General features: G+C 42.0%; 1 protein-coding gene across 2 annotated transcripts in view; it reads left to right on the top strand.

Moving 5' to 3' along the window:
• LOC136678283 (rho guanine nucleotide exchange factor 2-like) overlaps nt 1–23,132 on the top strand; it is a 61,386-nt gene that overhangs the window by 11,197 nt on the left and 27,057 nt on the right. Inside the window, exons 6-7 of one of the 2 annotated variants that reach the window (XM_066656273.1) lie at nt 776–815; nt 938–1,091. In XM_066656273.1, coding sequence (XP_066512370.1) covers nt 776–815; nt 938–1,091 — 194 coding nt within the window. Of the gene's footprint in view, nt 1–775; nt 816–937; nt 1,092–11,530; nt 11,739–23,132 lie in introns of those variants that run through there. The other variant, XM_066656274.1, reaches the window with a different exon arrangement.

Below are 23,132 nucleotides of genomic sequence, written 5' to 3' on the forward strand. Positions count from 1 at the left end.
GAAGGGCTGGCTCCCCCTGCAGGGTGTATAACTACCTTGCGCCCAATGATTCCAGGTAGGCTCTGGACCCACCACGACCCTGACCTGGATAAGCGCTTACAGATAATGAATGAATGTATAATATAATATAAAATCATGAAATATATATAAGAAAATCAATTTTTAACTTTTATTCTTGGTTAGATTCAAGACTTAAAGGCTTTGTTCTTTCTCCTCTAAGTTTAATGGGTTTTTGGAAACTTGAGGACACCAAAGTGATTTAGTCTTCTGCAAAACATGTATTTAATAGCCATCTGCCTGGAAATAAAGTGAATTAAGGGTGGTTTCTTCCTTTAACACAGTACTGAATGCGCGTCTTCCCTGAGGACCATTTCCCTCTTTGTGTTTTCATCAGGCTGTAGGTTCGTGTAGTATCTTAGCACAGTGTGTTAGCGTGTCTTGGTGTGTGAGTACTTCATGTAGTGTGTATGTGCAGTTATGCGGAAGCGGTCTTCCTGTATTTGTTCTGCTGAGTTTGTCATTAGCGCCCTTAAGTTGTACACACTGCTCATTTCTCACATCCCTCTCTTTCTCTAAAGGAGCTTGTGAGGACTCATGAATTAATGTGTTTCAGTTGTACAAGAGCTAGCGTTTGCATTGAGAATTCGATCACAAGAGCTTCAGTGATTTAGAGTGACGTTTCATGTGTGAGGGGCTGTAGGTCATTGACTGTGTTTAAGGACTTCTGTGCGACTGAATAGAGGATTGTGTCTTATATATATATTGTTTTAAACAGAGTCCTCCCTCAACTCTTTGCCTAGAGGATCCACACAGAGGTAAGCCTAAGCTTTTTTATATAGAGAGAGAGATGGAGCTGAGATGTTAAAGGCATTATATGGCAAGTCAAACTCTCTGGTAGCCACTGAGTGCAGAGTTGTGTGTGTGTGTTTTCTGTCAGTGTGGATGCGGAGCTGTGTGGAGAGCTGCGGGGGAGTGAGGAGAGGACGGAGGGTAAAGGGGTTCGGAGGCAGGACAACGGAGAAAAGTCCGGCAGCCTGCGCTCCCTCGTACGTAGTTTCAGCTTCCTGGGCAAGATGGCCGGCAACCGCAAGGTAAGACACAGTTTCACACAGTTTAGATCAAACTGGGTTCGCTTATTAATTAATTAATTAATGTTACTGTGTGTGTGTGTGTGTGTGTGTGTGTGTGTGTGTGTGTGTGTGTGTGTGTGTGTAAAATAAAATGCACATAGACTGTGCTGTGTATTTATGCAAATTTATGCAAATGAAGGCAGGTCAAACACCATATATGTACATGTATGACTAATACATACATATTATATTCACCATTTCTGCATTTCCTCTGAAATTAAGAGGACGTCTGCGCCTCTTTTCTATTGTTTCTGAACTGACAAGGTTCTCCACTGAGATGTTAAACCATTGTTGACAGTTCTGGAAGCGTTAGTGAGGGTAGGTGTTGATGTAGGAGGATTAGGTCCGAATCCCAGGGGCATCATTCCTCACAATGCAGTTTTAACGCTCCACGGCCAAATGGCAAAGCTAAACATTGACTGTGGTGACCTCTGGCTTGTGTGCTGCTGCTCCACAGATTCACCTTTTCTACTGGTCTATTTTATTATGGACATTAGGCAGTGGGTGCACCTTGAAGGTGTTAACTGACTGATCAGAGCGAGTCATACGTTCAACACAATGTAAGGAACAGACTTCAGTGATGTCATTAAAAGAATCGAGATGTAATAGTTTTGTTTTGACAGCACAGAGGGCGAGGGAGGGGGAGTGTGGGAAGGAAAGAGAGAAGGGAGGAGTGAGTGAGAGAGAGAGAGAGAGAGAGGGGTGGACTTCCCCTTCCCCTGCATTCATTCAGTGTAGAGGAAGCTGCCTGGTTTCTTGTAAACTGTGTATGAAACAAAGAGGAGAAGAAAACTCAAACTGCACTGAAATAAGGAGCTCTGGTTGAACACTAATGACTAAGTGTTGTGAAGCTATTAGAGCAATCTTTTGATGATAATTCTGTATGCAGGCACAGGTTTGATTTTTCTTACTGATGGAACAAGCTGGACTTGACTGTGAACTGAGAACTGTAGCTTGGTGTATTGATGTCGTCTGACCAGGAGGGGGCAGCCATGTCTTTTTTTTGTGTGTGTGTGTGTGTGTGTGTGCGTGTGTTCTCCAGGTTTTTGTCTTAAATCAGACATTATTTAAGGTTTTTCCTGCATTAACAGCCTCTACTCATTTGTGTTAAAATATGTAGACAATACTTTAAAACATTGCTGTGAGTATTTGAAGGCATTCGGTAACAAGAACATCAGTGAGGTCTGGTTCTGATGTTGAATGATGAGTTCTGGACCTCAGAGTGTACTCCAGCTCATCTCAAAACTACTGGATAGAGCTCCACCACTCTGCATTGCTTTATACACTTGTCTTTTTGGTTTATTATTGTTTTTATTTGTGTAAAAATATACATTTGCGTCGAGTGAATAGAGAAGTGCTGAATATACGTGTGAGGGTGAGTTAATGTGGATTCTCCTTTTTAATAGCCACTGATATTCAGATCAATCAGTTACTGTATGATTTATTAAGTTCTGAACGTGGTGTACATTAAGGGTACGTGTTTAAGTAGTTATTTTAAACCCAATCTTTATCATTTATTGCATTGTTATTCTCTGCTCGCGGTCAGCTTTTTTCAAATAAAACAATGACATCATCAGCTGAACAAGAAGAGTGCTGCAACAACAAGATTACAATTTTAGATCTATTTCTAGCTTCAGACACCATCCATCGTGTGTGTGTGTGTGTGTGTGTGTGTGTGTGTGTGTGTGTGTGTGTGTGTGTGTGTGTGTGTTGTGTTTTTCTCTGTGTGTTTGTGTGGAGCGGTGTGATTTGACAGCGCTGCTTAGTCTCCTCCTTACAGTCTCCTCCTACCAGGAAATGAGCACGTGGAATCTGCCAACAGCACTGGCCTGCCACATATCTCTCTCTCTCTCTCTCTGTGTGTGTGTGTGTGTACATCTGGTAGGACCATTAGTGTGTTTTATAGCTATCTGAGGGTGGTATAGATTTTAAAAGAATGTTGGAATAGAAATTGCCATAATATTTTTATATTTTTTCATCATGTTTCTTGTCATTTACTGACATACAAAATTCCATACATATATTTGAAAATAGCAAATAAATATAAGCATCAGCACATGAATTGATGCTAATTAGACACTAGCAGGCACTAAGAGTTTTGGCCAAAGCATCCCTATAGAAATATTTTCCAAACTGTTTTCAAAATGTTGTGTGTCTATTGGGAGTAGCCGGCCGTCTGTGTTTTTTTTTTTTTTTTCTCTTCCCTTCCCTCAGGCTTTGAGCCTCAGTTCTATTGGACAAGAATACACAGACAAAAAGTATACCTCAGGACTCTATAAATGCACATTCATTTCACAAATAGAAATGGTTTCAGAATGACTGGTGCTAGAGGTCTGTTTTGGTTTTGAAACCTCTGTTTTGGTATCACTCTGTAACAAGGAACTCCAGCTCAGTTTATGCACTGCATTCGACTTCAGCTTCCAGTGTAGTTAGCTTCATGAAGAGGTAAGACTGATAAGACTGAAAACTATGAGTAAACAGAGAAGTTTATTGCCCAGCGACGTCCAGTGAAGTTGCCTTGGTGCATATCCATCACTGACTTTACAATGGCACTTTTATTCAAGACGCGATAAATCATTTTTAGCGTCGGAACATTGCGAACCAAATGTATGAAAGAGATTTATTTCACTTGTATGTTTACTTCTTCTACACATAGCACTTCACATATGGTAAATCACCTTATAGTAAAAAGTAAATCAAAGTAAATCACCTTGTAATAATCCTGAGGTGCGGACTCTGATCTAGTCGCATAAAATCAGGCGAATGTGTTTCAATACTACAGCCTGCACATCTGGAACTCGTGTGTGTAGGAAATTTATGAGCTTGGGGGAATGTATCTGTGTTTATTAACAGCTCAGGGGGACATAAGACATAAATTCATATTCACTGTCTGAGGAGTGTGGTGTGTTCTCCCTGTGTCTGCGTGGGTTTCCTCCGGGTGACTGTCTGTGAGGAGTGTGGTGTGTTCTCCCTGTGTCTGCGTGGGTTTCCTCCGGGTGACTGTCTGTGAGGAGTGTGGTGTGTTCTCCCTGTGTCTGCGTGGGTTTCCTCCGGGTGACTGTCTGTGAGGAGTGTGGTGTGTTCTCCCTGTGTCTGCGTGGGTTTCCTCCGGGTGACTGTCTGTGAGGAGTGTGGTGTGTTCTCCCTGTGTCTGCGTGGGTTTCCTCCGGGTGACTGTCTGTGAGGAGTGTGGTGTGTTCTCCCTGTGTCCGCGTGGGTTTCCTCCGGGTTACTGTCTGTGAGGAGTGTGGTGTGTTCTCCCTGTGTCTGCGTGGGTTTCCTCCGGGTGACTGTCTGTGAGGAGTGTGGTGTGTTCTCCCTGTGTCCGCGTGGGTTTCCTCCGGGTGACTGTCTGTGAGGAGTGTGGTGTGTTCTCCCTGTGTCTGTGTGAGTTTCCTCCGGGTGACTGTCTGTGAGGAGTGTGGTGTGTTCTCCCTGTGTCTGTGTGGGTTTCCTCCGGGTGACTGTCTGTGAGGAGTGTGGTGTGTTCTCCCCGTGTCTGCGTGGGTTTCCTCCGAGTGACTGTCTGTGAGGAGTGTGGTGTGTTCTCTCTGTGTCTGCGTGGGTTTCCTCCGGGTGACTGTCTGTGAGGAGTGTGGTGTTTTATTTTATATTATAATTTTATTTAATATATTTATTTTCTACATCATTAGAACACAGGAGATGGCTATGACATTGAGAGAAACTTCCACAGGCAATGGACCAATGGAAATGTGGCATAATATATATATATATCTTTACATTAACTTACAGTAAAAGCAAGGACTTTTTTTTTTTGCCTTCTGTAAATTTGTCATTTTTGTGATACGTGTTTTTCTGGACAGTAAAATATACTCACTCTTCACTTTTCAATGGCTTCAATCTGGCAACCTCTGTGATTTTGCGTTTTAATGTGAAAGTGGCGTGTTTGTGTGGTAGTGAGAGTGTCGTCTCCAGACTGTGTGAACTTTGTAGAGTTTGTGTGCTAAAGTTAAGCCATTCAGGCTGCAGAGGGTTGAGAACTGCCCCCTTCCTGCAGTTTCCCCCCTCTTTCTCAGCTCTCTCACTCACAGCTGGGCAATTTCTTCCTCGGGTGGCAGGATTGCATCAGCAAGGCCGACAAGTCCCATCCCCCCTCCTCCGTCCTTCCCTCTCTCTCTCTCTCTCTTGCTCGCTCACTCTCTTTTTTTCCCCCTCTCTTTCTGTCTCTTTCTCTCCATCTACATCTCTCTCAGCTCATCCCTGGCTCAGAATCCTCCTCTAGGATTTATCTGGACACAGAGTTGTACACGAAACAAACCCTAGCGCCCTGCAGCGGATATTAAACTCAATAAAGGCCGCAGCAGGTTGTGTACAGACCCCTGTACAATATTATCAGAGCAAATTTGCTTAGCATTATCAGGGAGCACTGCTTCATTTTCCGTTGTATAGTAATAAACCGTCCTGTTTACTCGTCTCAGTCCAATATTATAGACGTCTCAATAAAAGTAGTGCATCTCATTAGACCAGAAGATAAACTGGATGTTGAAGCTTAACCAGTAAAAAAATGGTGATGGCACTTTTGACTCTTTTTCTTTTTGTGACATGAACGTGTTTCCTCCCAATGGTTTTCTAATGCAGTTACTGAACTATGTATTTAATCCCATAGTGGGTTTCACATTCACGTTTATAGTCAGTGGCTACACTTGTTTAAAAGGCAGCATTCATACGACTTCTAACACCTTCATGAGCCTTTAATAGCGTGACACAAACCTATGTAAATCCAAAGCATTTTAAAGGCATTATAATGGAATCATGTCATTTCATTTCGCAAAGTATAATGACAATGGACGGTTGTTTTAATAATTAAAGTTAAATGTTTATCTGCCGTCGTGAAAGGCTTATGTAACAAAAGTTAAGTGTAAACACGTGAATGCCATTCGTCAGTGAGTTTTATAAATGTGTGTACTTATCACATCTGTACGGAGAGATTTCTACAGAAACAAAATGGCACTAAAGAATGTTCCACTGACCTATGAGTGAGAAATGACTAATAGTGAGTTACCCCAGGCTTCTGTTATTGCTTGTAATAACTATAATTTCTAAAAGTGTATGTTAGGGAGATAAGCAGCCCTGTATATACCTGCATTAGCTGAGGCCCAGACCTGGGAAAGGCCTGTGTACCATATTAAAAACCTGAGCAGATGTTATTTGTTAGTCCAGAGCTGCATTCGGGCTCATACGGAAAGGCGCAGTGGTTTTCACATTCATGTTGGAAGTTAAACTAATTCACGAATGCATGTCCAAGCCGTATTTGCCCAAATGGCTTCATGAATCATGTTGAATTATGTGGGTTTTACTGAAGTACAGCAAGATGTGACACGCGTTAAATTATTGATGCAAATCCCAAGTGCTCCTTTTCTTATCAATGAAACAAAACTTGTGCAACTGTAGGGCGGGGCGGGAAATGGTGTTTTTTGATGTCCACAGTCAGTTTGATGGGAAAAAGGCTGTATTTGTCATTTTATCACTTGCAAATTTGTTACAATTGAGGTGTTAGGAAAAAGAAGGATTGGTTGAATTGAAGGTCACAGAAAATGACATATTGCTATGCTATATTTTGCCATATCTTTCTCTCTCGTTTCTTACTCCTGTCTCATTTTCTCTCTCTCTCTCTCTCTCTCTCTGTGTGTGTGTGTGTGTGTGTGTGTGTGTGTGTGTGTGTGTGTTCAGACACCTGCACTCTCTCACTTCATTAACAACCCACAAACCTAACACACTTTGTAACACTCCATAGCACAATGCAGAGCTTTCACACATCGATGCAGAGTACACCATTCCAATGAATCTCGCAGAAGGTCACATGATCAGTTGTTTTACTGAGACCAGCTAATTAAAGGAGTGTAATCAGGTGCATTCTGGCCTGAAAGGACTCAAACCCAGCAGCCACACCAGCCCTTTGCGGATAAGATTGCCCAGTCCTGATCTAATGGGACAAGTGACCGTCTCTCAAGAGCTAGCATTAAGGTGAACGTTTTCAAATTGAACTTTAAATTACAGTATTTCCGTAACGCGTCAGTAATGACTGCTGCCTAGAATAGCTGAACTCACTCATTAGAAGTGTGTGGGACTTATAATGTGTGTCAGGAGGTGTGAGGTTTTCCTACACGTGGCTAAATTATAGGCATTTTAGTTTAATGATCTTCACCCTAAGGAAGGCAACAGTGGCCAAGCACTTTTAAGTTGTTAATGCTTGCTGACAGTCTCTAAAGAGACTTGACCATGGCTCTAGGCTTTAAGAGCAAGAACAAAGCTGAAAATAGGATCAGGGGCGAAACCCCACACAGACAGCGCCCCCTCTTTTCTGTTGTCCTCTGTCTTTTACAGTCTCGCATACACAACACCTGTCTCGTCTTACCTCCGCTTACGATGCGTGGGCATCTGAGAAAGACAAATTTAGACTGCCGTACAAAAGAAGAGGGTGAATGGAAAGTGACTCATGAGAGAGAGAGAGAAGGAGAAAGAGATATCTGTTCAGTCTATAGCTGTGGGTTACTGTGGGGTTTCCAACAGACAGGTTGAAGTGGGCTGTAATGCCAAGAGGATGATATTAGCTAGCATAATTCCACCACCAAACATGATGCATTATCATAAACACAGTCTGGGGAACATCATACGCAACAAAATGGGCAAAGGTTCATCAGAATATGCCCTATCTAAAATGTCTTTGCTGCGGATTTATAGCCCAATGGTGGGGTGGCTGCATAAACGTCTAGAAAATGTTTGCCTTGAGCATGGTTAGACTGGATTAGACTCCTCCATAATGTCCAGTCTTGTCTCATGTTTTTCTTTGTAGACCATATAAGTTGTCACATTACGACAATAACCAGAAGAAAAAGTAGAGGATGTATATATCTATAATGTATTCCGATTTTAGAATAGCCCCACCCACTCGTCTGAGTCTCTCCAATCACAGAGATGGGCCTGCATTTATGTGAGAGTGCAAAGACTAGGTTAAATGAAACAACAAAACAAACATGGAGGAATAAGAGGACTGAGTAAAAATGGAGAAAACAAGAGGGGGAAAGTAAGCGAATTGCACTAAACTTCCAAAACCCTGAGCATCTCACTACTGAGCGCTCAGGTCGGATTGACCAGCGAGTGGCTCTTTATGCTTTAAAGGGATAGGTGCTGAAACCGGCCATTATGAACAGGGCGTTTTTAGACCGGGAGAGGTAGGTATTGTTGTGGTGTTTTTTATTTTTAATTATCAGACATTTTATCTTAGATTTTCTCTTGCTTTAGTATGCTGCAACAGGGAAAATTAAATTGTGCTTTTATCATTGGCCATAACGGATGCTACTAGGTTTACACACGCAATTAGATTCATGATTCAAATGAGACAAAGCAGGATATTAAACCACAGAGAGTAAACACAACCTGAGAAAACAATGTTTAAAGGTTAAATCATGATTTCACTGGCCTTATAATGAGAGACAATAGGCTCCGATAAAGTAAAGTGAAGCTTTGTTGAGAAACTCAACTCTCCACCAGATGCAAATGTAACCAACCAATCAGTGAAGAAATATTTAGCGTCTGAAGTTTGCTTCTTGTGTTTATTTACTGAAGCTACAGGGTTAAGAGACGTCTACAATTGTGGGGAATGTCAGTTTGTTTACATTCCAAAGCTCAGCGTCTTTTAAGGTGGAATGGTATGTTTGAGAAGTAAAACATGGCTGTACGTTTTTATTCACTGTTTGAATTGTAACTTTTTATATTGTTTAGTTTTGTAACACTTTCGGGAACGCAGTTAGCTGTCTTTTTACAATCCTGAACGTCACCTTTAATGAAACTCAGAAGTAACTGATACGTACAGTACACTCCACTCAATAGCATTGTGCAAGCCGCATGCCTAAATCATCACACACTTGCATCATACTGGGTTAAGTTGCTGAATCATCTCAAAGGGTTTGGTTATTGTCAGGACATTGTCATGAACATTCATATCTCTGTGGTGCAACACATTTGGGAAAAAACATATTCTAAATATTTTACAGTGTTCATTGGTCCATTCATTGTGAACATTAGAGAAATGATGACCTGCATATGGGCTTAGGGCCTTTGACATGACCGTGTCTTTTTGACCCTGTGTTCTGAGATATACCACTAAACTTAACTTCATTTAAATGAAGAGAGATTGAGAGATGCAGAATATAACTCATAAAAGTAACAAATAAATGAAAAAGAGATATCACACAGACGCTGTAGTTTGAGGCATGGACCATCTAGCTTTACCCAGCTGAATGCAACACGTCAGTAAACACGTCCACAATGCTATATGTACTTCTGCAAATTCCCAGTGAGAAGAAGTGGCCAAACATCAGCCTTTATCACATAAACTTTAGTCCTCTGTTGTATGGTACGGTGTTGTAGTTTTTAACAGGTACGTATTCCGTCTAATTAAACATGTATCACAAACTGAACACAGCTTTTAGATAAACATTGCAGTTTCTGGTGGTCAGTATGCAATATCCATAGCTTTTTATAACCTTTCCCTTGATTTTAGTTAAAAGTAAAAGGAAAAAGGCACTTTTGCCTCCTGAAATATCAAATTACTAAAGATGGGCTTATGATGGAGTGTGAAGAAGCATTTATAAGTATACAAACATAAAGGTTTTTTATTTACAATAATGGTTTATTAAAGGGGCACTAGGCAATCTTCAAGGTACGTGAATTCTGTCAGCAACTTGGGAACTACAGTAATAACATTCATTCATTCATTATCTGTAAGCGCGTATCCAGTTTAGGGTCGCAGTGGGTCCAGAGCCTACTTGGCATCATTGGTCGCAAGGTGGGAATACACCCTGGAGTGGGTGCCAGTCCTTCACAGGGCAACACACACACACATTCACTCACACACTCACACCTACGGACATTTTTGAGTCACCAATCCACCTACCAACATGTGTTTTTGGACTGTGGGAGGAAACCGGAGCACCCGGAGGAAACCCACGCAGACACAGGGAGAACACACCAACTCCTCACAGACAGTCACCCGGAGGAAACCCACGCAGACACAGGGAGAACACACCACACTCCTCACAGACAGTCACCTGGAGGAAACCCACGCAGACACAGGGAGAACACACCACACTCCTCACAGACAGTCACCCGGAAGAAACCCACGCAGACACAGAGAGAACACACCACACTCCTCACAGACAGTCATCTGGAGGAAACCCACGCAGACACAGGGAGAACACACCACACTCCTCACAGACAGTCACCCGGAGGAAACCCACGCAGACACAGGGAGAACACACCACAGTCCTCACAGACAGTCACCCAGAGGAATCCCACGCAGACACAGGGAAAACACACCACACTCCTCACAGACAGTCACCCGGAGGAAACCCACTCAGATACAGAGAGAACACACCACACTCCTCACAGACAGTCACCCGGAGGAAACCCACTCAGACACAGAGAGAACACACCACACTCCTCACAGACAGTCACCCGGAGGAAACCCACTCAGACACAGGGAGAACACACCACAGTCACAGACTCCTCACTTGGAGCGGGAATCGAACCCACAACCTCCAGGTCCCTGGAGCTGTGTGACCGCGTGCCGCCCTACAGTAATAACAGAGTTTTTATTTTTTGTTTGTTTGTTCGTTTGTTTGTTTTGCCTCTTCCAAATCCTGCCCTTGAACCAACAAATCTTTCATCCCCTTCATATTTAAAAAAAAATTTCCATCCAGTAAAGGTTCGACCAGTGCTCGCTCTTGTCTTATTGTGTAACTTCTCATAATATTTTGGTATCGTAGCCTGTTTTTACCTCACAGTCTAAGCGTCTGTTGATGTTGGCCGATTAACAGAATCTGTCATGTTTCCAAACTATAAACACCGAGATGGGGGCAAAATAATAGGTGTTGATATCTGCTGAAATAATTGCACAGCAATTGACTTGAGACCAGTGTCAACAAAACATGCTCTACATAAACAGACACAGCTGTATTCTCAGACACAGAAGGCTTTCATCACGTTCTTCATAATTTTCAGTTTATTTTTACTGGTTAAAACAGGAAATCTAATTGCCTAATTCAGCTTGAATGTAGAGGGACCAATAGAAATGATCTTTAAAGAAAACAGATGTGCTTAAAATTAGAATATGGACAAAATAAAATTAAACACTGCACACTGTAGTTATTATATTTTATTTATTATTATTTTTAATTGTATAAATGGGAAAAGAAGCTGCATGGCTACTTGGTTACTTTCCAGGGGGCAGTCTCCTGCACTCTGATTGGACAGAAGTAGGAAGGGGCGGTTTAGATGCGTAGGGGGCGTGGTTACATTAGCTTGGGAGAGAGAGAGAGACAGAGAGGCTACCGGGGTTTCCTGTGTGAAGAGAAGAAAAGTGTCTGCAGCAGCGGAAGAAAAGTGGATGGAGAGCTGTAAACGCATGATAATAATACTGGATTAACCACGGTTTGGACTCTCTCGGACCTCCACACTGAAAATCCACCGCGCTTCCGGTTCGGTCAAAATTAGATTCAATCTGAGGTCCAAATGCTCGGCATGTCCCGTGTTACGGACCCGTTATCAAAAACGCGTCAAGACAGAATGAAAGAGATCAACTCCAGGGTGAGTTTTATTCGGTGTAACATTTATATGCAGCAACAGTGATTAAAAGGTGTTTTCAGTGCATTTCCTTTCAACTTACACCTAATGTGTACATCCTCTTACAGCTAATGAATTATTATATGATATTTATATACACATTATTACACGGGTGTGTGTCCACCGACAGCTAACATGGGTTTTGGTACTTTTTATTCCTCTTTAGACCGATGCGGCACTTTTTTAAAAAATAAATAAATATATCTTTAATTCGGGGCGGAAGAATGCTTTTTTTTTTAAACTAGATTTTAAATGTGTTTTATATGAGTTTTCCTCATTTTTTTTATTTCACTTTCCTATCTTAAATGTGTCTGACCATGCCGTGTGGAAGGAAGCATGGCGAGGGCTCCTTGTCCATTGTTATTTTTTTCCGCACCCGTTTTTACACAAGCCCCGCCCCCTTTGATGTGATTGGCTGCCGCTGAGGTTAAATACAAAGTCCTAGCCAATCACAGCACAATATGTACAGAGACACCCGTTGGCAATCCCCGGTGTAGAGTCAGGGTTTACCGTAAAATGAGTGGGGAAAAAAACAACAACGCGTCAATGGCACATGGAAGGAGTTGATGTTTTATATATATATATATATATATATATATATATGTGTGTGTGTGTGTATATATATATATATATATATATATATATATATATATATATATATATATATATTATGTATATATACACACACACATTACACAAAGAATATTAAAGAATGAAGAATTGTGTAATGTGTTCTTTCACACAGAAAATCAACCAAACTTTTGGCCATGGGCTCTCAGACTTTGCGTAACACTGTATAAATGAAGTTCTTTCTCCCGCCTTGGCCATATCTCAATACTTTAGTGTGTTTTGACTGTGATTATATTGACTCAGTATTTAGTGCATAGGAAGTGAGTGTGATAGTCGCCATGGAAACCCTGCAAGTTCATCAGTTGTCTTTGGGGGTTGCGCAAGTAACATATTATAGAAGTACCCTGTGTGTTTTGAGATTTCCTAATAAAAGACAAAGCTGGTGTGTCAGGTAACCAGGTGTGAGTCTACCTTTGGATTTAAAGGAAGTGGATTAGCCTACAGTAAATACAGTCACCTATTGTGGCTTTATAGAACCTCTTACTGTTAACAGAGAGGTAAAAGGAAGTTAAAGGAACACTCCATAGTTGTATTTGCCCTATTTCGCCCAAAAATTCAACTTTAATACACTACAATTTTCTCAAATTTCTCTGTACTTTGGAAAGTGTAGAAAACATATGCTAGCGTTATATGCAAGTCGTAGTAGATGGACGTTCAATATCTTGAATTTAGACTTCGATATTCCTCTTCCAACAGATTTTTCACATCGAGAGCATGTGAAATGAGATTGAAAGTGCAGATTATATGGTGTGGAGTAAACATGTTCAGTTATTACCAACCCAATCGGTTATAATATGAAATGGGCACTGAATGAGTGGCTCAATGACAATGGCTGAGATAACTTCAATGTCAGTCTGTAGGGAAAAGCACTTCCAGAGTTTGGGACAGAATAGGATAGATTTCAGATTCATTCTGTGTCCTGATCATGGCCAGATTTGCTATTTTGAGTGCTTATTCATAGCTTAAACTATTTACTTGAGCGATACCATCTGTCTGTGTAATCGTCTAGCGTGCGCAACCTAAAGGTGGTTAATTGAGCTCCAGAGAGCTGGCTTGTCTGTTAAGCTCACACTCGCAGCAGAGGTGTTCAGGAAGCTGGAACAACATCCTGGGGAGGATTTATACATTCTAGACTAACTATCCATCTTTGGCTTATCACCATGAAACAAACGCGAGATGCTGTAAAAGACTGATGTTTAGTGTGAGGTGTGCTGTGACTGTGTTTAGGCCCTGATCATTTTTGTATCGAACTAAACCCGTACCTCCCCACCCTGCTCAGATAAAGTCATTTTGAAACAAGAACAAGGAAACAATATATAAATAACTGTGTTTTTTTTTAATTGTGCCAGCTAAGAATAATACTTAACGTGACAAAACCTACATACTCTTGGTTTGAGTGCCCCAGAATGCGCCTGTGGCTCCTCATAATGCACCACCTCCCAGACAGAATGCCCAGACTCTTTTCTGTATAGGCTGAACCCTTTTTAGCCCATTTTCCTAGGGGCAGAGAGTGCAGAAAATCGTCTATGGGGATGCAGGAGACACAGAGGGGATTGTACCCAAGGCCTGGGGCTTAGACATGAGACAGTAGGCATGCACACACACAAACAGAGAACTAAAAGAGAGCTAACAAACCTCTTATTATTACTGGAGCACTTGCAGCGTTGACTTCACCTCTCTCTTGTGCCCAGCGCTTCATTTCAGTGCCATGCATCGTCTCATAGAGCACCTCCTGAATCGGCCCTCTATCTGACTGTGACTTACACTCGCGCCCTTGTACCAGATATAATGGTGGCACGCTGTTCCATTAATAACAGCATGAACAGAAAGAGTACATCGCTATATATTTAACGTACTGCTGGTTTGAGTGGAATTAGAGGAGCCAGGGCTTCATAACTCTGCAAATTACAGCTGTAGGAGGATTAGTTTTATCTGGGAAGGTACTGTAATTAAAGTGATTACTGTCATTTTAATCCATTGTGAATCTGCCATTTCCTTAGCTTTTGCAGTCCGACGGCCGTAACTGTGAAATTATCCTATTACAGCGAGAATCTTCAGTGCATAACCTCTGTCTGTATAATTGTGCAGTGATTTTTAATTCAGTGTGAATCCAGGTTGAATCTGCAGCATGTGTTACATTTACAGTTTGAGTGAATGTGCTTTTGTTATTACAAGGACCCATAATGATCGAGGCTCAGTGTGTTTAGATTGTGTTTATTTCTTTGTATACCTCAGTGTTCACGGCTAGAAGTCGGCGGTTTTGAGGCCCACACAATGATCGTATGAATGCACCTTTACAACAAGTAGAGACTGATGTGTTTAGCTAGTCACACTTAGCCCAATGACCCTGGGTCAAATGCCCTTTTACCCCCTGTGGGTGTTGACACCTCTGGATGGTTATGAGGCCATGGGGATTTTGTTTGGGTTATACTTTTCACATCCTGCTTTCATGTAGGAGGGGTTTCTGCCTGTGACTCAGTTATAGGCTGTTTTAGCAGAAATGAGTCAACTCAGTACATTTCAGGAAGGCGTATCTGACTATGAGGGTAGGGCGGGCAATATGAAAATGACTTATGTGGATATACTAACAACGTAAAGAAAGCTTAAAGAACCCTGACCCTGATATATATGTATATGTATAACATCGCCCATTCTTACTGTAACTCATTCGAACCGTATGGTCATATCTTTTTTTTTTTTTTTTTTTTTTTTTTTACACCATGTGTGTGTTCATGTTTACCCAGTTCTTTGTGTACGCTCAGTGTGTGAATGTGTGGAAGTTCCAAGAACAATAGGCCGAGCATTACCCTGGCTGACCCAATCCCGTATTAAGCGTGTATAATGTCCCAGACAGGGCACACCACCGCTATTTATTAACTAATTAATTCACACGGTAAATCATCTTTTTCACTTCCTCAGGCCAGTGTTGTGACAGAAAAACAACACAACACTTGGTTCCTGTAGATGCCCAGTCAGAGGAGTGTCTTTCAAGTGCTCCTTCCATTAAAAAGCAACTGTAGCTTGGTGCTGTGTGACATTTGACATGCACTGGTGTGATGTAAGGACCCCCAGAGCCCCGACAGGCTACAGCTGACACACAGCTGCCACCAGTCAGTTGTTATTTATTGTTAATGTTAGTAAACGGACACTAAGCACTTTCTGTACGAGGTTGTAGTGACTAAATGGTGACAATTGGAGCGAGCCCTTAATTCTAACTAGACTTTTAGCATTTTGGTGCTAAGCTAACAATAGCAACATGTCATAGAGATGCTGTTTTTACATTCTTAACAAGTGACTGGTCTGAAAACGCCTGGTATTCAGAGTCTGTGGTGTATCTAGGACTTCCAGAAGGCCTAGAATGATGTTGTCTCCCAATTTGGACCCACCCATTGGAAATCAAAACATGGCTGATTAATTTCACTGTCAGTGTTTGTTCCTGTTTAATGTGTAAGGCCTTCTGTTCAGCTGGTGAAGTCACTTGGACCTCTGTAAAGACCTTGAGTCTTTGTCCCTAGGTTGTAGTGTCCGGTCATTAAGTGTAATGCAGGCAATGACCTTGGTTATAAAAAAAATAGCCCTGCTTTAGTTATTTATAGCTTTGTTTTATTTGTGATGGACATTTCCCCACGTATTTCAGATTAGGTGTTCAATATTCATTACTTGCGTTATTGCGTTATTAATTATACAATTAAATAGATCAATCAACGGTTATCTCACTACTGTAGAACCCTGCTTTATGGCCAAAGCCCGAATTGCCACAACAATGAAGAGATAAGGCATATTTCCCCAGCCACAAACGTTGTTCATATCATGTTGGTGGTTCATGTGCTTGGCTGCTCATCTGTGACCTGAGCCTGTTTAGTAAACTTTGAGTAATTCTTTCCTCCTTTGTGAATAATGTGGGTGAAAACGCTTTAGCTTGATGTTGCTAACTGTCTGTGAGAGAACGGCAGGTACAGAACCCAAACCTACACGGATAATTAAATAGAACTCTCCCACCAAACACGGCATGGTACGGCCTCTAAAGCTGCTCCCCGGTCTTTGTCAGAAGCAGTAAGTGGAGACGGGTGAAATTGTCCAGAGCGAGGGGAAGGTGCGGGTGGGGCGGAGGGTCAGGTTGCTATGGGGCCCGTGGAAAGGCCAGTGGTTAATGAGGATTAAAGAACAGACAGAGCTTGAAAATGTAGGAGTCTTTGCGTGGCTTTACCGGTCAACAGGGTAACGTTGGTGTGAAGGGCTTTAACACACTGCCCTCCCTGTGTATCAGGGGTGGGAGGACACCTGTGCAAACAGCAGGGCAACAAAGCTGTTAGCGTTTTATAGTTGATGTCAGGCAGGGAAACTGTACAACAGCTGAGCAGACTCAGACTCACAGGAGGTTTGTGGGAAGGGACAAGGGAGGTGGGCATAACAAGCTTTGGTTTCTAGATCTCTTTATAAGGAGGAGCAGTTCGGCATTCAGATGTGTTACAGTTGTCCTGTCGAGAACAAAGATTTTCTGGGGTTTGTTTTGTTCAGGCAAATAGCGAACTGAAGCTACTAGTCTAACGTAACGTTAGTAATGTAACCCTACCAACTTGTATTGTACAAACAGTATCCTCATTTGTTAAATCATCACACATTTCCCCTCAAACTTGCTCCAATAGACTTCTCGATTCCAACTACTACAGTGAAATTTACACTTAAGCATATAAAGTACCTACCAGTCCACACACTGAGGAATAAGATGGCCTAGTTCATTTTTTTGTGGGCCGCCAAAGTCAGAGAGCATGGGATTCAACAAGGCAAGTTATAATTGATGTCAGGAGAGGAATTGTACTGTTCCTCATCTAAGTACCTCCACCCACAGTGGGGTTAAACCACATAAAACAAACTGATTAATAAGAAAACAGAGCGAAAATGGCTAACCAGAGCTGCAGCTCCTTGCTCTTCACTGCTATGCCCTCAGGTCAGGGTGAACAGTGAGTGGCTCATTCCCATTTAAAAGAACGGGTGTCTTTTTAAAGGACTACCACTGAAATGGTGGCAAATTATTATACCTAAACCTTAAAGGCCACAGAATACGAGAATGCAGTTCTAGTGATGTATTAACCCACTGAAGCAAACTGTTTCGAGGATACTCTCCTAATGTCGTTCCAGGTCAGTGACCACCGTCCAGTCGTGTCTGTTTGAGTCTGGGTCTCAGTCGGAGACATCTGACTAAGTGTCGGTCACAGGAAGTGACCTCACTTCCTCGGCTCTCCACATAATTTCTTCCCACAGACCACACTTGAGCTGCATCTGACCTTCCCTCAGGCACACTCATGTAGTTCAGCTCTCTTTACCGACGTGCATTCATCTGGTTCGGCTGCAGCTTCTGCATTTTTGGCAGTTAAATAGACAAAAGATGAGGAAAATATGAACACAGCCAAGTTCCTTTTCAGCACTGTGGAAAAAGCTGAGTTTGGGTATTGGTGCTGGACAAAATATTGTTGTTGTTGGAGTCTCATTTTACATATTAACTATAGAAAACGTCAGGAGAATCAGGTCCAGACATGTGCTTACTACAGGAAATATTTAGCATGGTTTAGGCATAGGATGGTGCTTGGGTAGCGGGTGCAGGAGGTCCAGAACACAGTGTTCACACAGGGGCTCCCCTGGATATTATTCTGATTTGGTACTAGGACTGGCTGGATAAAGTTTGGATTCATTTACATTGGGTTACACTGGGTCCAGTAGAAAATATTCTGACATTTGTGTTCATACATACACCTCCTCAGATTAATGTCTGGAACAGTTGCATGTATGAAAGGGGCATATATATATGAGATATTGGCACTGGTGTGCTGTGGTCTTAGGCAGAGTGCAGAGTGCCAAAGACCATTACACCAGCACCAATATCACACATTATAACATGAACCTCGAGTGTATTACTGCTGCTATACCACAGTTTATCACCATTTATTATTAGGTTTTAAGTTAAAGAAGACTGCGAAAAATTGTTTGATTATCAACCTTACGCAATGAAAAATAGTTCCATTCTGTCACACATTCCCTTTTTCTCTCTTCAACAGACTCCTGGATCTTTAACTTGTGTGATGTTAAACCCATCTAGGGTTTTTGAACTTTGCTTCTCTCCAGCGAGCTGCTCTGTGTTCACATCAGATTTGTTGGGAAACAAGGCTTCATTATTCAAAGCTGCTCTGTCTAAATCAGGACAGAAGCAGAGAAAAACGCATCAAGTCAATAAAATGTCATGGTTTAACTATTGTTTACAGCGAATTCAGATTGTAGTGATATACATCACACACTAAACGATGCCAACTTCTCTTTGTTTAAAGGCTAAGCACCACTTAATGGACCTCCATGAATATTCCACATTATTGTAGTTACTGACAGATATAAGTATGAATTAAAATGAAAACAGTAGCTTAATTTGCTTTAAAACTGACAATTTTATTTAAACTGACGGAAAAACCCGAGCTCGCTACGGAAATTCTCGAACGCGACCGTGACTTTTTCGTCATTGTGCATTAAATTAAGTGCAGCTTCTAGAGTGTTGTCCACCATCTACGTCACAGGCAAGACGCCTATTAGAGTTTCCCAACACCGCTGGGGGGTGGGGGACAAGCGGTTTTCTGACTATCAATAAACATAAGTTAGGAACTCAAATTCCACTGTATTTACTTGTTTGACACTTTCATAGAGCTGGTGCTTAGCCTTTAAGGTAAAAGTGAGTAAAAAAACACACCTCGACTCAAGTTAAACCACATAGACGTAGAAAGTTACAGAGCAGATATTTGTAAGAGAAGAAACCTGAGCAAAACGGAACAATTAAAGCAACTTATTTCACGTTTGGAGAACATATGAACTTCATTCATTCGGTGCTAACTTGAATATTATCTGATATTGTGACATATATGTTGAAAATACAAGGAAGTTGGCTGGGTTAGACTTGTTGTACGCTTATTTTTGTTCTCCCTGTAAAACTTATCATGCACTGATTTAGCCACAATTACAGACATATTACAACAGAGTGGATCATCATGAGAGATTACAGTTTGTTTTGGATAATCCCTGCTTTTATTTGATGTAACTTCAATACGGAAGTGAAGCATACTCATTGTTAGAGTTCCACAGTTGAGCAATTGTTGATACACAAAGCCTGCCGGCTTCACGGCACCGTGGACAGAGAGCGTCTTTTCTCTTGCTTCGTGAAGTTGGACAGGTGTGTGTGGGTGTGATTCTGGTTTGATCTCTCTGTGTGCTGTCTTAGACGTCCGCCTGGGTGTATTAATTAGCCGTCCCGCTGCTCTCTGGGGACGGCTGTAGTGGGGTGAGCGTGCACTCTGCAGGAGGGCGAACTGGATTCTGCTCGTTAGCCCGGCGCCCCGTACCTCTTCAACATCGGGGTGGGGATGCTCTAAACTGCTAGTTGCCCACCATCTGTCTTAGGCTGGGCACAGTCATTGTGGGGATTCCCAGTGCTGGTTCTAAATGGTGGATTAGTATCTTTAACCAAAACCATCGCTCCATACCTTGCATGGTTTTGTTAAATTCCCAATTAAAGACAACGAAAGATCTCTGGAAAGGGTTAAATACTCACACACATCAAATCAACTTGATATATTTCTATTTATTTATTAGTGTTTATGGAGATTTAAAGGCATTGAGGCCGATTTAAAGGTTAAGGCTTTTGCAGAGAACAGGGCAGTAATGGGTTCTCAGGACTGGTGTTAGAAACCTTGCACTACATTATCGGTTACATTTGCATACATTTACATTGGAGATTTCAGTTAAAGGCTTGCTTTGCCTGTGAGGCCTTATCTCTCAGTTTAGGACCTGTTCATTCACTGTATTCTTGTGTGTGTGTGTGTGTGTGTGTGTGTGAATCCACCTTCATACTACAGTTCCTAACCTCGAGCTGCTCTAAATCTCTCTCCTTTACCCCCTGCCTGCTGCTCCTCCTTTCTTTGTCTGTTCTTTATCTAATCTCTCTCTCTCTCGCTCTCTCTCTCTTTGTTGTCCTGTCAATAGCCCCTGAAATCAAGTTACCTGCTTCACTCTGCTCTTTTTCAGGCATTATCCTTTGCTTCCTCAGTGCACCGATCTCTGGGGCTTCTCGCCCTCTCTTTCTTTCTCTCTCTTTTTGTTTCTTCATCTGTCTACCCTTCAGGTCTCTGAGGCCCCCACTAGCTCTAACTATACAAGTGCTTGTTCTCTGTGCCTCTTTCCTCTCTCGCTTATCAGAGGTTATCCTTTGGGCATTCAGCCCTTTCCTTTCCCAAAGCAACCCTCTGTTTGCTTTTCTTTTTTTTTTCTTACCCCCCTCCAACCTGAGGACAAATGAGGGATTATTAATACGGGCTCTTGCCTATTTCTCGAAAGCCAGGTCCTTTTATAATTCTCAGGTAAATGATCCTGTTGTTGGTCGCCGGCCGTGACCTCAGACCTCATTCACACATGCTCTTCTGGTGTTGTTCGTAATACAGACGACTTCCTGAAACTGTGATAGGACGAGAAAAATGACACTGTGGAGGTCAAGAGTATGACAATGGGTCATCGTTGTTCAGATAAGTCATGTGACAGTACGGGTGTCAGGAAATAAGTCTAAATTGAGTATGAATTGTAGTTATGTGTCACATAGGTATTGTGATGTTGAATTGTTGCCATATCACTGTATTTATTGTTATTTATTTATTTATTTCACCACATATTAGCCTTTTAACCATAAGAGCTCTCTAGATTATCCCTAGCTCTGTTGATATTTCAAATCTTACAATGCTGGACCTAGTCTGAGAGTATGTAGCTGTTGCCGTTGCTGATGTTTACAGCATCTTAGTTTCAGATGGACCATCGGCGCACACCTATTAACTGCAGAGGGGATTTCAGTGGTAGACTGGCATTAAAGGAGATTACAGTCAGGTGACTGCTGCCTTGTGCTGAAGGCCAAATGTTCTAGATGTTTTACACAGAGAGAGAGAGACCTAGTGTAAAGCAGATTGGCTAATATGGTTAGGTCCTTAGGGACCGTGTTGCTTTAATTTAACAAACGCCAGCACTAAAAATCACAAGACTCTTATGTTTAGCTGCTGAACTTCATTCTGTTTATGCAGCAGAGTGTAATATCTTTGACTGTGGGCTGTGGTGGCGATGATAACCCTTCAGCTCCGATGTGTTGTGATGATACCATGAAGTTATCCTCACTCTCCACAGTCCTTTAAACACATAGTGAGTGCTGTTTAATTTGCAGTTTCGCTCTTGTCTCATCTTTGTTTCTAGCTCTGTTTTATTTCCAACTGCTAAAAAACAGTTTATTGTAGCTTTGGAGATGAAAGCGCTTTAATCAGCATTGTTTCTTCATGTTTACAGTATCGCTGCCATGAACTCATGATACCATCGCAGGTATAAACCCAGTCCAAAGTCCACCGTCACTGATTTAATCTCCTTTCTTCATCCTTTATTGCAGCTGCAAGCAGTGTTTTGAGGTCAGTCTGGTCTTGTATCCCGAGGAGTTCTGTTCTGTTATATTGAGGTTAATTGAACTGTAATTCGGCCTCAGATAAGAACGCTCTCATTCCGGCCCAGTGAGCTGGGTGAAAGCACGAGGGCCAGACTAGTGTGTTCTCACGGAGACGTAAAGAGGGCGAGACCCCCAGCAGACACACCCTGTTTTACTGTAGGGTACTCAGCTGGAAACAAAGTCATTGAAGCCCGTCTGGGCGTTTGCTTTACCATACGGTTCAAGACGAGTGAGCCTTGATTTCATCTACAGTCGCTGAGAGAGGCTGTGCGTTACAGAGATTTGACCAGGGGTCAGGGATGTTATCACTTGTTTTCTATTGCGACAAATTACAATCAGATCATAAAACGTGTCATGTGATTTAAAAATCACATGACGGTAGACTCCCTTCTGCTTGACAGTGAGCTCCCAGCAACAAAGTCTAAGCACACAAACACACACATTTATATACACAAGAGTAACAACAAAATAAATCCCCAACTACAAACTACAAAGACCGCTGTGCCTGCTGGGAGCTCCCCCCTTGAGTCCCAGCCCTGCCCTGTGTCCAGCATCGTCTACACTGTTTGTACCTACTGCAAAACATTGGATTACATTAATAATAGCAGCCAAAATATATGTTATTGGTGACTATAATACATTTCTTAATCCGAATCCTGCAGTTAATGGGTTAAGTCTTTGGCAGACGTGTATTGACTCATTTCTAAGAGTTTGCAGAAAGGAGCATCTTTTGCGCAACAACTGCAACAGCTTCTTTTCTCAATAACTTCTGGTCGATTGTGTCACCACACGCCCTCTGTTTTCTTCTCGTTTCCTTGGTAACCCAGGTCTCACCCCCGCTGCACTGTTATGGGAAGTCTGTTCTGTGGCCAAAAAGAAGTAATTTTAATTTTCTTGAAGGTTAATTTATTGAAACACTGACAGAAAAAAACACTGTTAATCTGATCGTATCTAGACTTCACTTTTTAACGGGTGATTTCTGCAACTTTAAGCAGCACCCAAATGCTGAAATGTGTTTCATTGTGCACACACCGTTTGGATAATCTCCAATAATTCACCAATCAATTTGGGATTGTCTGGAGATGCTCTGCACGAGCCCAAGTTGAGCAAGTGTGGGCAAAACACCCTGTGAAGCAGTGGGACTGAATTCCCTGTAGTAAGCAGACTATGCAGATGTATTTATATTGTAACCAAGCCTCAAAGCACTGCGTTTCATTTATTTGGAA

This window comes from Hoplias malabaricus, chromosome Y (genome assembly GCF_029633855.1).
Source record: "Hoplias malabaricus isolate fHopMal1 chromosome Y, fHopMal1.hap1, whole genome shotgun sequence".
Taxonomy (NCBI): Eukaryota; Metazoa; Chordata; class Actinopteri; order Characiformes; family Erythrinidae; genus Hoplias; species Hoplias malabaricus.